At 34.8% G+C, this 13101-nt stretch overlaps 2 protein-coding genes across 6 annotated transcripts in view; both read left to right on the top strand.

The window, feature by feature from the left end:
* The window catches only part of LOC123873607 (long-chain-fatty-acid--CoA ligase 5), a 70305-nt gene extending 66148 nt beyond the window's left edge, over window positions 1-4157 (top strand). For all 5 annotated transcript variants that reach the window (XM_045918522.1, XM_045918523.1, XM_045918521.1 and 2 more), the window contains 2 exons: window positions 151-324; window positions 766-4157. In XM_045918522.1, coding sequence (XP_045774478.1) covers window positions 151-324; window positions 766-903 — 312 coding nt within the window. In that variant the 3' untranslated portion in view covers window positions 904-4157. The remainder of the gene's footprint in view (window positions 1-150; window positions 325-765) is intronic.
* A 4015-nt stretch (window positions 4158-8172) lies between these two features.
* LOC123873603 (cGMP-dependent protein kinase, isozyme 2 forms cD4/T1/T3A/T3B) overlaps window positions 8173-13101 on the top strand; it is a 160068-nt gene continuing 155139 nt past the window's right edge. The window contains exon 1 of the mRNA XM_045918491.1: window positions 8173-8553. The gene's annotated coding sequence lies outside the window, so the exon portion shown is untranslated. The remainder of the gene's footprint in view (window positions 8554-13101) is intronic.

The following is a 13101-nucleotide window of genomic DNA, read 5'->3' as shown; positions in this document are numbered from 1 at the left end:
TTGCTTGGTGTCTCAAAATTGTTAGCACCCACTGAGATTTTTGTCTCTATCATTTGTATGGGATTACATAACACAGAGAACATTATACTAACTTCTTTACTCAGGTGCGTGACGCCGTCTGTTAAATTTTCGATTGTTCCCATTTTCCAGTCATGCATAGTAGCGGTTGTGGTACCAGACGTCGATGTGGTGAAGTGCTGGGCGCTGGAGAACGGCATCAAGGGCACATTCTCTGCGCTCTGCGAAGACGAACGCATCAAGACCGTCATCCTGGAGGACATGCTTCAGTGGGGAAAAACCGCTGGCCTTAAAACCTTTGAACAAGTACATTCCTTTGATAATATTATGCATGGGTTTAATGAAAACTGCCATAATATACTCCTATCTTCCATGTTAGCCTCTTCTATTTTAGACTCCATGATCATTTACTACCAGGTGAAATCGCAGTCAAGGGATAACAAAAGATGTCATCGAAAAAATTATACCTGATGGAAGGTGATGAGTTCTAGCTATCTCCCAGCGCTTGCATAGAAGATGGTTATTCACACTCACCTTGAAGTAATTTAAGTTTTGCGTGGTAGCTACTTTGACGCCAACAGGGCAATCCTAGCGGCATGTGTCAGAAACGTTAGAATTAAAAGGTTTTAGGCGAGTAGGTCAACCACATTAGAATTCTAGATTCTAACGCTCACTGCTTCTTGCTGTTTTTGATAGAACGGTGAGGTAGGAAATTGATGAGATGTATCACTTTTTTTTTTATTGCAGGTAAAGGATATCTACCTACACCCGGACCCCTTCTCTGTACAGAATGGTCTATTAACGCCAACAATGAAGGCGAAACGTCCAGAAATCAGGAACTACTTCAAGCCCCAGATCGACGACATGTACAAAAAACTCGAATAACAATAGCATTCACTTATAATGGTAGCGTAACACTTTTCTTATCAAGTGTACATATGACATCACGTCATTGGACTTGTAAATTGTAATTATAATGAAATTAATAAACATATTGTATGCACCATCTGCAATTTATGTTTGAATTTTTAGTTTGCTACTTGTGTTTGATTAGCAAAGTATTCTAATGATATAGTAAGGAGGATTAAGCTTAAAGTCATTTAATTACATTATTGTCTATGATTTAATTCTAAGGAAATTGCCCTTTCGGTTTTATGGATCAACATTTTATGAGGCCGCTTAATATAAGATTTTACATCTTATCAACGTTGATAGAATTCGAGCATTGAAAAAATGGACTTTGTTTCAAAGCTCAAATTGTTCCATATATCTACAGCCAGCGCACCAAGCGGAAACTTCACGAAGTTTAAATTGGTAGTACCTACTGAATTTTCAATTTTAGATCAAGCAACTTTAGGTGCATTTTACTCTAACGAACGTTATTGTATTTCAATGCCTGAATTCTATTAGCGTTGAGATGTAAAATCTTATAGTAAGCCTGCTGAAATCTGTTTGAGAGATAATTGTAAAGATAACCTTAACATAAATGAGTATTCAGTGCTATTTCAAGAAACATTTATTAAAAGTCCTTAAATTAACTTTATATTTATATATAAAGTAGTTATTCCGTCTACGGTTCTATACCATGCTTTTAAAAGAAAACTGAAGGTATATTCCCGCTCAAAATAATAAAACTGTAGACTTTAAATAGTCTAGACAAATTCTTGTAAGTTAAAACATTATTAAAAACCTATAACTATAGAATTAGGTTCGTCATACCGTCACATGTAGCATTTTTACAATGCCAATAAATAAAGAAACTAAAGATTTCTTGTTTAGTCAATTATTATTAAACTTTTTACTAGGTATATTATGTTACATCTTTTAGTGATGAATATACTTTATAGGTACTATACCTACCTATTCGGGTTGCGATACTGGAATTCAAACTAGTAAAAAGGATCAGAACGTTAACTAACTTCTTTTTAATATTCCTAATGATTTGCTTAAGTTTATCGATCTGAAGATTTAATTAAAAACCATAAAACCACTGATTTTTTAACAAAAAGCCTTCAAATACAGTGTTATGGAATTAAATGCAAATTTTTGAAGTAGATAAAAATAATTTATAGTCTAAATGTAACGTAGGGAATTCTTTTATATCAATTTATTCTTTGAGAAACGTTGAAGAGTACACGATTCGCATGATGACTTAAAATATAGCAATTGAATAGAAAAGAATTTAGTAGCAATACTTATCAATAAACGTTTAACGTTTAAACAATATACTTTCTTTAAACATTTAGTTTAAAGGTGTACCGCTTAACTGAGACAGCTTGTGGGGTAAGATGCCGTAGCTCATACAATGACAGCTATAATGTTATGATCACAACCATCTCTGATTGGTTGACGTTCGCTCACTATTGGCTATAATGCATTGTTGCAACAAGAATACCATAAATTCAGCCAATCAAAACAATTGAGATTGTAATAATGATTGATGCAGTTTTTCCGCAATCGACCTACGGGTTGCGGAAGGGTGACAGCGACAGTTTTGAATTTTGCGTCAAGACCTTGTCACTCTCTCACCCTAGTCTTTATCTTACGAGCTGTTTCAATGAAACGGTATAACTATAGTTGGTACAATGAGCGTGGTAGGTAATAATATGAATAATTGTATGTAAATTGACATTAAACATTACATTAGTCTAAATAATAATTATGTACAGTTTTAAGTTATCAATAAGCTCTTTAGCAATACGGTCGCCAATCCATTTACGTTATAACTTATAAGAAGAACGGTAATGAAAAAATAAACAATACTCTAGGCGAGTGTACTTTTACGCTGTGCCTTTTAACATTTTTATACTTAAATAATTTTAGCATCAAGTAAAATATGTTATTTTCAGTTATTAGGAAAGTGTTTTAGATTATTTTCCTTTATTATTTTCTTTATGTTGTGCAAAGGTGTATCTATAAATAAAATTAGAGGGTGAATCTCATGTAGGTTGTGTGGTTGAGATGGGATTTATTATAAAGGTATATAAAGGTATATTAAAATACTTATACTAAGACTAATAAGTCACTTGTCCGCTGAAGCTTAGTTTGCATCAGTAATTAAACACGTGGAGAAAGATAATATACGAATGTGTCTGAGTTAGAAGAAAGTTCTTTGATAAGTGAAGATATTCAATTGGACGTACTGTTACGGACGAGGTATCGCAGACGATCAATAAATGGATGAACGATTAGTCTCTCAAAGAAAAGCGCCTACAAAAACTACCCTTGATGAAAACAGGGTTTTCACGAATAGGAGGCGAGAATATGCGAAACGGAATAAAGAGAATGAACTGTCTATTGAATAGACTCTATTCCATTGTGTTCTTCAATTGATTGGACTATATGGAAACAAAATCCGGTCTATTCGACTGCTCGGTCTAATGGATCGGAAGGTACACTTCCGTTCGGTTAGACTGTTAGACTGATTGTGAAAAAATTCGGGAAAAAGAGTAATAACTAATCTTAAACGTTCCTGAAAGTATGTAGACTAACTACCTACGTTAGTTAAAATAATACAATTAGTTATCGTTCTTTTTTTCGCATTGTTCGACAATCGCACTAACAGTCTAACAAGACGGAAAAACATTACGTTTCCGATCTGTTAGACTCAGCAATCGAATAGACCGGTTTTTTCAACATTGTCTAATCAATCGAATTAACATACTAACAGAACGAATTAGATGACTTCGAAGGACTTAGAGGACTTCTCAAATTTTTTTTAAATAAAAAAACGGTCACAGATAAAAATTGACCGTCTGCGTTACATCTAAAGATTCGATGTTTTTGGTCGGTTCATAGATGTTCAACTATACGTATATTAGCGTGTTTTGAACGAGTATAACTATTATTATAGCCTTCGTAAATTTGCTGTCAAAGTCACTTTTGATACATCTATGAACCTACATTTTAGTGAACAGCGAATAGGCATGTAGGGCTTACTATCGCACTTTGTAGATAATTTTGTATTCTCGTTAATTAAGACTAAGTATCTATTTCTAATTCACATTAAGACAATTGATAAATAATTGATTCATGCTTTGAGCTAACGTTACGGTTTCAAGTTGTTTAAACCAAAATTTTGTTGTTATTGGTGCAAGTTGTACTACAATAATTTATTTTTAAATAAAACTTGAAAAGATTTATTGTTTAATTTTAATACTTGCATACCAGACTTTTTTTTTACTAACGTCCGTCAAGGAATTTGAAAATTGATAGCCGTTCGTAGCATACGAAGTCTTTCCAAAATTGTGTAAGTAAATGATTTTTCTCAGACCAAATTCCTTGGTCTGATGATTTTTCGTCTGCATCCAATTGCCGGATTGAGTTTTTTTACAAGTACATACTCGTATTGTGTATTCAAATGAGATATCTTTAATGAGTGCTTTTTACACGACAACTTAAATACGAACTAAACGATATAACTTAAATCAGTGGTAAAAAAGTGACTGTAGAGAGCAGAGAAAGAAACAGTAATTTCATACAATATAGAGGGAGCCGAGGGATCCATGCAGCGCAAGACCGTGCAGGAGTTCTACAAGAGACCTATTATCCAGTAGTGGCCGGCTATCGGTATCCGGTTAGCGACGACGATGACAATGACAATAGAATAACCTTTATTCAGAATGTTCTCAGAAAGACAGCTTCTAATAAGGGCAGATTCTTAAAAGGCCAAAGTAGGTACACATAAGTGAAAAAATCTAATAATGTAATTGATGTAAGTAGGTACTGGTAGTGGTAAGGGTACCTACTTACTTACAACATTAGGTAATTTATTTTCTTAGGTAATTTAAGTCTTAGACGTATCTAGGACGTAATATTGATTGTACATTGACGCTAACATTGCCTGTTGAGTCTATTAGTGGAGCAGTTGTAAGCTGAAGGATCTGGGAACTATCCCAAGAAAATGCCTATCACTAAGTATGCAATAAGGTAAATAAGGTAAGGGGTTACGACACTAATTAGCAATGAAGAATGCGAGGCACAGAGAGAGAACAATCATAATAATTAATTAATTAATTATTATTTCAAACAGAATAGAATGAGGAAGTGGGCTCGAGTTTTGTATGGTTTGGTCGGTGATCTCGTTATCACCGAGATAATCGGTGACTATTTTTGTCTCGTGAATCATGCGAGGACGACGGCTGGCAATCGTCTAATTATTTTAATTCCAGAAATTGTATTCGCTGTTCCAGATACGACTGGAAAGGAAGACTGATCGAGATATGCGATAATCTCAATTATTGTTGTAGTTATTGTATAACTGCCAATTGTAGTAGACTATGGCCAAAGCCACCTGTTGCACTATTGTAGTACTCACTCCTGGCACAAGCTTTACGCTTAATTGGAGGGGAAAGGGGAGTATTAGTCATGATTAGCATGGCTAATATTCTTATTTTTTTTAAAAACCCTTCTCATTCTGAGAGAACCCTCGTGTTCTTTAATGAGCCGGCGATTGGTTGATCATGATGATAATAATCATGGCTATATTTTATTATTACAGCCCGTTCTCACTTGCCGGCTGTCGGGCCCGAATTTTAATCGGATTATCCAGTGGCAGATCATTTTGACACAAAATCGGTTTCAGACATGTGTGAAGGCAAGGAACCAAAGGCTTAATTTGCTATAATCCGCTAAACTAGACAAATCACTCCGTCTGTCTGTCTGTATGTCTGTCCGTCCGTCCGTCTGTCTGTCTGTTTCAAAATAACTGGTCAAGCACGAGTAGATTATTACTTTAAAAATTATGATGATGAATGTGGCACGCGAATTCTTTTAGGATAAGAATTAATTTTGTGTTGGTAGGTAGGTATGTAACATAATACCTCAGCACGCGGATGCAATAAAGGAACCACTTTTTTCAGCAGCACTTAGATTTAAGATAAGAAGTGGTTTAAGATGCTATTTGTAATCTTCATACACATTTTAAATATTCATCTACATTAATTTATATTTTGAATATCATTGGATTATAATAAAAACCTTATCGGTTTTTTTTTTTCATTTTGATTGAAATTTAATACGCCTAGGTATATTTTAGATTTCATTCAAGAATACAAAAATATACTTGTTTCGATATATTTAATTACTTTGATATAATATGGTAATTTGTGAAGGAACCATAATTTGTAATAAGTAGGTATATTTTCTATTCATCTTTTATTAAAGATACTAGTGAGTAGTGACCTCATGCGTGTAGTAGCTGAACTAAACATAATAAAGAAAAGGTATTTTTTAATAATTTTTAGGGTTCCGTACCTCAAAAGGAAAAACGGAACCCTTATAGGATCACTTTGTTGTCTTGTTGTCTGTCTGTCTGTCAAGAAACCTATAGGGTACTTCCCGTTGACCTAGAATCATGAAATTTGGCAGTTAGGTAGGTCTTATAGCACAAGTACAGGAATAAATCGGAAAACCCCGAATTTGTGGTTACATCATTAAAAAAAAATTAAAATGTGTTTTAATTTTCAAAGTAAGATAACTATATATAACTATATACAAGTGGGGTATCACATGAAAGGACTTTACCTGTACATTCTAAAACAGATTTTTATTAATTTTTATGTAAGTTTTTGATTTATCGTGCAAAATGTTGGAAATAATACCCGAGTACGGAACCTTCACGGCGCTAGTCTGACTCGCCCTTGGCCGGTTTTTTGTTTTAATTCAAACTAAAACTACTTAAGTTTTTTAAATATCAATATAGAGAAAATGAGCAGGTGGATCACCTAACGTCAAATGATTTTATTATTTACGTACCGCCACCCAAAAGAAAGCGATAATAATATAATTAGTTGATGTCAATTCACAACAAGGTACCTACCTTTTTTTTTTGCTCTCTCGTCTGGCTTTATAAAGATTAGCCAATGTCAAGTTTGTAGTTATTTATAACAAGTTAGGGAAACTATACAAGTATGGACCCCGTCTGTGCCGGCGCTCGCCGACACACGCACGGAACCCCCTTAGAGCGTTTTTCAGTCAGTTTTAACAAAAAAAAAACACTCCAAAACGGCAGAGCACGCCCGCCGCCTAACACCAATACAGACGAAGTCCAACAAGGTACCTACATCGTAAGTATAAAAATAATGGTCGGGAAACTGTCAAATTAGAAACTATACAGTACTTAACTAGGGTTACCAAAATAACATCCCAAATTTTAAGGACTATATTATTTCATATTTACCTTTACTTCAGATTGGAGCGTTTATAATTGACTATTGACTATAATATATTCTTAACAGTTAAATTACTGAAATCGGAACATTAACTAACAAGACTAAACTGACGTCAGATTTAAAATAAATTCGTTACAGATTCAAATGCACCAGTAAAGTTTATTTGGAATTTTCGTATGAATGTGAATTTAGTGGTGCCTGCAATAAACTATTTCTACCGTTATTTTAACAATGAACCAAAGCAGGTCTTTCAAATAATTTAATCAACGTGCCTTTACTACGAGTATATTATACGAGTATAATCCCAGATGATTAATTAAAAGTATCTTTAAAACAGCTCTATTAATTTAGATACAAGGTACGTAATGGCAAGATAGAAATAATAACAATAGAATAATTTTGGGTATTTTCTGAGATACAGGTCCGGAATGACTTGTATATAGGTAGGTAATTCTATATTTTATTTAACCGCAGTGGAGTGAAGACGCAGGTAATGCAGTACGTTAGCTGTATTGTATTACGCAGTCTGAAGTCAAGAACTAAGATATAGGTACCTATATTTTCCCGGTGTTTCCCAATATGTGCTGAGGAGGACCACCGAGGTGGTTTTAGTGGGTAGAAATCCCACATAAACCGAGCGGGAATCTTCAGATTTCCCCCTCGAAAGAAAGATAAGTATATTTTAGTAAGTATATCTTTTATCCACAGCGAAAACAATACCTACTTACTTAATTCGTTTAATTGAACAATTCAAACTGCAAAGTTTCGCTTTGATTTGATAGACTGTGCATTCTAGCTGTAAGCGATGCGATGGATGAAAAAATATATTATAGGGGCAAGATTCTAAATAGTTTTCACCCACATTGAAATAATGGGCAAATGACGTAAACTTGGTGCGCATTCATTCATATTCACGACGCGGCGTTTTTATTTATACCATATACCGCTTATCGGCGCATCATGCTGGGGCTTACACTGCGTACAGTCTCTGTTTAGTTGCCATACGGGCAGCGAGGTAGCTACTCGTATCCATCGTAAGCTGCCCTCTGTTGGCGTCGCGAGCCGCTAGTTCGCCTCCAGTGACCTTGACGCGGCGTGCGCCGTTCATTGGCCGCGATGCCAAGCCGTGCCGTGCTCCTCTCCGGACCCTAAACTATGATAATATTCCAACAAAATAATACGCGAAACCAGGAACTGATTCGCGTGTGCCCGCCTGCGCGTGCAGGTGGCAGTATTGTCGCACTACACCTGTCAAAACTATGTGACATCGGCCTAACATAACCTCATTTTGTCTAATATATACTTTTTAGTGCAAATATAACGATGATTTGGGAAATGTGGAAGCCGTTACGACGTGAATTCGGTGAGAAAGGTTTTCTACTTTTGTTTTAAGTAAGATGTTACTTATAGGTTATGTCATTTAGATAACACACGAACTGTTTAGTGCCGGCTCCACTGTCGACTCACACAAACAGTCGGTATTCATTTACATTAAGGCAGATAAAGTCATGATCTCTGTGCGGAATCTAAAAATAACTCGCACAGTAATGGCGGTTAGATTAATCAGTGGTTGGCTCTAAGTTAAAGCCCTATTAGGTAGGTATTTACAGTCGGAGATTGTCTTATATACGTAATGTAAATATTTGAAAGGTACACATTTTGCGCCAACTTTATGAAAATATAGAGCTCAATTCATAGTTCTATGATCTATTTTCTTATTTTCATTTACTTCCTGCAAATGTAGGTACAGCTAAATGTAAGCTAGCATAATGTATGTATGTAATGTAGGTAAAGCTAGGTAAATGTAGGTAGGTAGTATATCAAAATTTATATATTAGACAGGTAGGTAGGCATCAAATGGAAATCAGATTTGTTTTAAATTTAAGTGACGTAGGACCAAATACGGCTTTTGCAGTAGTCACTAATATTATTAGACATACCTACTATCACCTACCATGTTTAGTGTAGGTGCATCCTAATAGAGAAATCGTATTTTTTAAAAAGAAATGATAGGCTTATTAATGTTACAGTAGCTGATGACCGCAACTTCGTTCCCGTGGATATAGGTTTTTAAAAATCCGATTTTGCGGGATAAAAAGTAGCCTATGTGTTAAAATAGGGTATAATCGGCCTCCATTCCTTTCAATCAAATCCGTTCAGTAGTTTTTGCGTGAAAGAGTAACAAACATACATCCATCTATACAATACTCGCGTTTATAATATTATAAGTAGGTTAAAAGCTGTCACTTTTACATTTTATTTTTACTAAATATTATTTTAATTTATTATATCACTTCACTAGGTAGGTACCTTAATTATTATTAATTGCACTCATCATAAAAATGTATAAAAACTGCATAAAAACTTAAATAAAATAATTATTGTATTTAAAAACCAAGTTTCTTTGATTGATTGATTTTTATTGGAATTTATCGTTTAAGACTTGAACTTTAAGTCATACAAGAAAGTAGTTGAACGTATAAAGGCAATAAAATAAATTTGTTATCGATCTACCTACTTACCAATTTTGAAAAATGGTAAAGTCAAAAGTGGAATCTAGAACCGGATTTTTACCGTTAAATCTCTTAGCAAGTCACGCGAAAGCATACCAAAACAGTATGGTTACCCTACCTTAAGCTACGTGTCCACTAGCATGTATCTTTTGCAATTTCTTGCAGAAAACGGCTTTTTGCACTCTATAAATACTTCAATAGTCAACGACAATTTCTGCAAGTTTTTAAAAATATAAAACTTGTAGAAAATGTCATTGACACGGCAATAATAGCAACTCTGTAATAAAGTTTCCCGTTGAACACTTAGCCTTAGTATTAGACATCTACAAATATGTTATCAAGAGGTAAAGTTTGTAATATCCGATTCTGAAATTTCATTCGCTGATTGAACTAAATTAATACTATATATTATGGTAAGCGGACAAAGTCGCGGGCAAATGCCTGTTTTCAAATAAAGACCAACAATCAAAGGTACTTTTAGTAGGTGGTTACTTACTTATTATAGTTTTCTGGACATCATTTTTATTTTTCTAAGCCTGGAGTTAGGAAGTTGTTGGTGCACCGAGACGTCCCGACGTGCCCCAGAGAGCCTGTATTACTATTAATGTCCTTTGCCTAATCTCTCTCCAATGGAGTCAGATTGCTGTCCCAACTCTCATCGGAATATGACACTGAACTTCTGAAGGAATACAGACTGCACTTGTGCAAGTAAAGCCGTTGCTCTTTAGTCTGATTTCTCTCTGGTCGTATCGGATTGCCGTCCCATATCGGGCTATGAAAGTGAGAGAATAGAGATTGCACCTGTCTTTAGAGATTGGTTTCTGTGAAAATGATTCATCCAGGAGAACAATATTAATGGTATTATAGAGTTGTATTACCATCAGATGATAGTGAATAACAAACAGGTCTAACCACATACCATGAATCTCGTCACCCATCACTGATTTGGGTCAACGTTGTAAAACCAAAGCTTACTCATCTCCGGTAAGGTGTGGAATGCCTTTCCGGCGTGCATTTTTCCCGCCAGCTAGCTACTAGAAGTGCCGTAATTCGTATTTTAGGCCGACACTTAGTACCTAGTGCATACGTACATACAAGTTACAACTTTGTATTTAGTTAATTGGCCGGCCAAATGGTCGGTTACTGCTGGTCGATTGAGCGTAGGTACCTACCTACTAGGTAAGTAATAGTCAATAGTGTACTTACAAATTGTGTCTATTCCATGTGCAATTATAGTTTAATATCTAAAACTTTTTTCGTTTGTCTGGTTGTCGCACTTTAGCGGTCGGAACCTCCAGACATTTGCATGGTAAATTAATACAAAATTATAACATAACTCAACAAAAAATAGCAAAGTATTGGGAAGTGGTCAAATCGAAACTGTTAGATGCACCTACCTCCATGGTAAGGTAAGTCTAATATTGAAACATACATACATATTAGGTAAGTACATAGACTGCTAAAATCATAACCCTTCCTTTCGGCTTTACCGCAGTCGGGTAAAAAAGAGGACCCTGATTTAGGCATACCTACCCAAAAAAGGATTTTACCTGGTCCATATACTTACATAGGAAATTAAGACAAACAATAGTAACCTATTTTTCTATTATAACGATAAAATTTTTCGCGTATTAGATTTGATCATCGATGTATTTGATGGACTGATAGATACATGGTAATACCTAAATGATAAAAATGTTATGTAATCTTTCAATAGGTAACTAGATATCTATGAATCTTTCAAAATGTTACGGACAAAGGTTGGCATCTATGATAAAAAATAATCCATACCTAGTAAGTACCTAGTATGTAATATTATAAATGCGAAAGTGTATCTGTTTGTTTATCTATCTGTCTTTTAAACTTTTCAAGACCCATCTGCTTAAATGATTTTGACGTTTGGTCAAAATCAAAAGGCCGCGGAGATGGACATAGGCAGCTGCTTAATATCCAGAAATATTAAAGATTTCACAAGGATTAAAAAAAATTAACTTATGTACTTAGTAACAATATTAAAATAGCTCTTACCTACCTATCTACTTAGGTATAACTCAGTAGTGAGGCCTAAGTTTTTTTATTAGGCATACTTACTTGGAAGTTTATATGTTTTGTTAGTCAGGTACAGACAACTCTTTTCACAACACCGTTGAGCCATCGTATTTACATATAGATACGTTTTCAAAGTTTTAAATAAGTAATAGATGGTACTTATATAGTAAGAAGTAAGGCCTCGAGATAAAAATAAAACTGTACTAACAACCTTTTGAATAAACTTAAAGAAAAAAACTATTGATATCAACAGGCATTACATTACACAAGTTATGATCAAAGTGAGCAAATAAATATCTTCTTCTGTATTTAAATAATATGGTGGTATGTAAACATCTCTTAAGATGATCGCATATTACACGACGAGCCACCAGAGCCGCAACAGCCGCATGCATTTTCCAATACTAAAAATGCGTGTTACATCACGAGTAAAAAAACATCATAATCCTGGCTTCGCAAAAAAACTCAACGTCCATCTTGAAATTAGGACATTTTACCGTTAATGCACTCAATTTAACGCTCTAATTATTATCGGCGGATATTAAGGCTTTGTTGGGAATCGACATTAATCTTAATGTGGCTCAAGCATTAGAATACATCCAATGCTGTTTACGTCATTCGCAAATCGCAGTACATCTCTCACGGCTCTGGCGATTTTTGTGCCTTAGCGGATCATGAGTCAGTGGGCGAGCATCTTTAATCCGTACTCCAAACAAGTCCTGAATATATTTTTACTTTGCATTAAAAACAAGTGCCTTTTATCAAAGATTTAAATGTAACATGTTGGCTCAACCTTTTAAAAGGTCCCATCTTTTCAACTTAAATAAAACTTGTACTTATTTGCTTTAAAAGGAATACTTTTATCCTGTTCCTTTGCTATCATAAAGTGTCTACTTTACGGTTATGTTTATGTACCTAAATGGATAAAGATTCATTTCTGATATGGCTTTGACGTAAAGTGATCGAGATCTGTCAATTATTTTCAATGGGCCGTTAAATTACATTGGCGCACGCGACTTTGTGTGTGGCAAAAAGATGGCAACTGGCAATAGACCATTCACTTCACATATCTGGGTGTCTAATATAAGACTACCTACCCAATTTTTAAACGGAGTTTTTCGCTCTAAAATAGTCTAGGAAACTGGAAACATGAAACATCATCTTGATTTTGAAAAAAATAAATATTATTTTGATACAAGTTTGGCTCTTCACTGCGATCTCACCTAACGGTAAGTGATTTTGCAGTCTAATACCTAGATGTATGATCGGTAAATCTCAAAATTATAGTGCGCACGGAATGCTTTGCGAACGAAATGGCTTTCTGAAAAACAAACTAGTTAAATCATTTT

The sequence above is a fragment of the Maniola jurtina genome, chromosome 17 (genome assembly GCF_905333055.1).
Source record: "Maniola jurtina chromosome 17, ilManJurt1.1, whole genome shotgun sequence".
In the NCBI taxonomy this organism is placed as follows: Eukaryota; Metazoa; Arthropoda; class Insecta; order Lepidoptera; family Nymphalidae; genus Maniola; species Maniola jurtina.
This window is presented reverse-complemented; position numbering and strand designations above follow the sequence as displayed.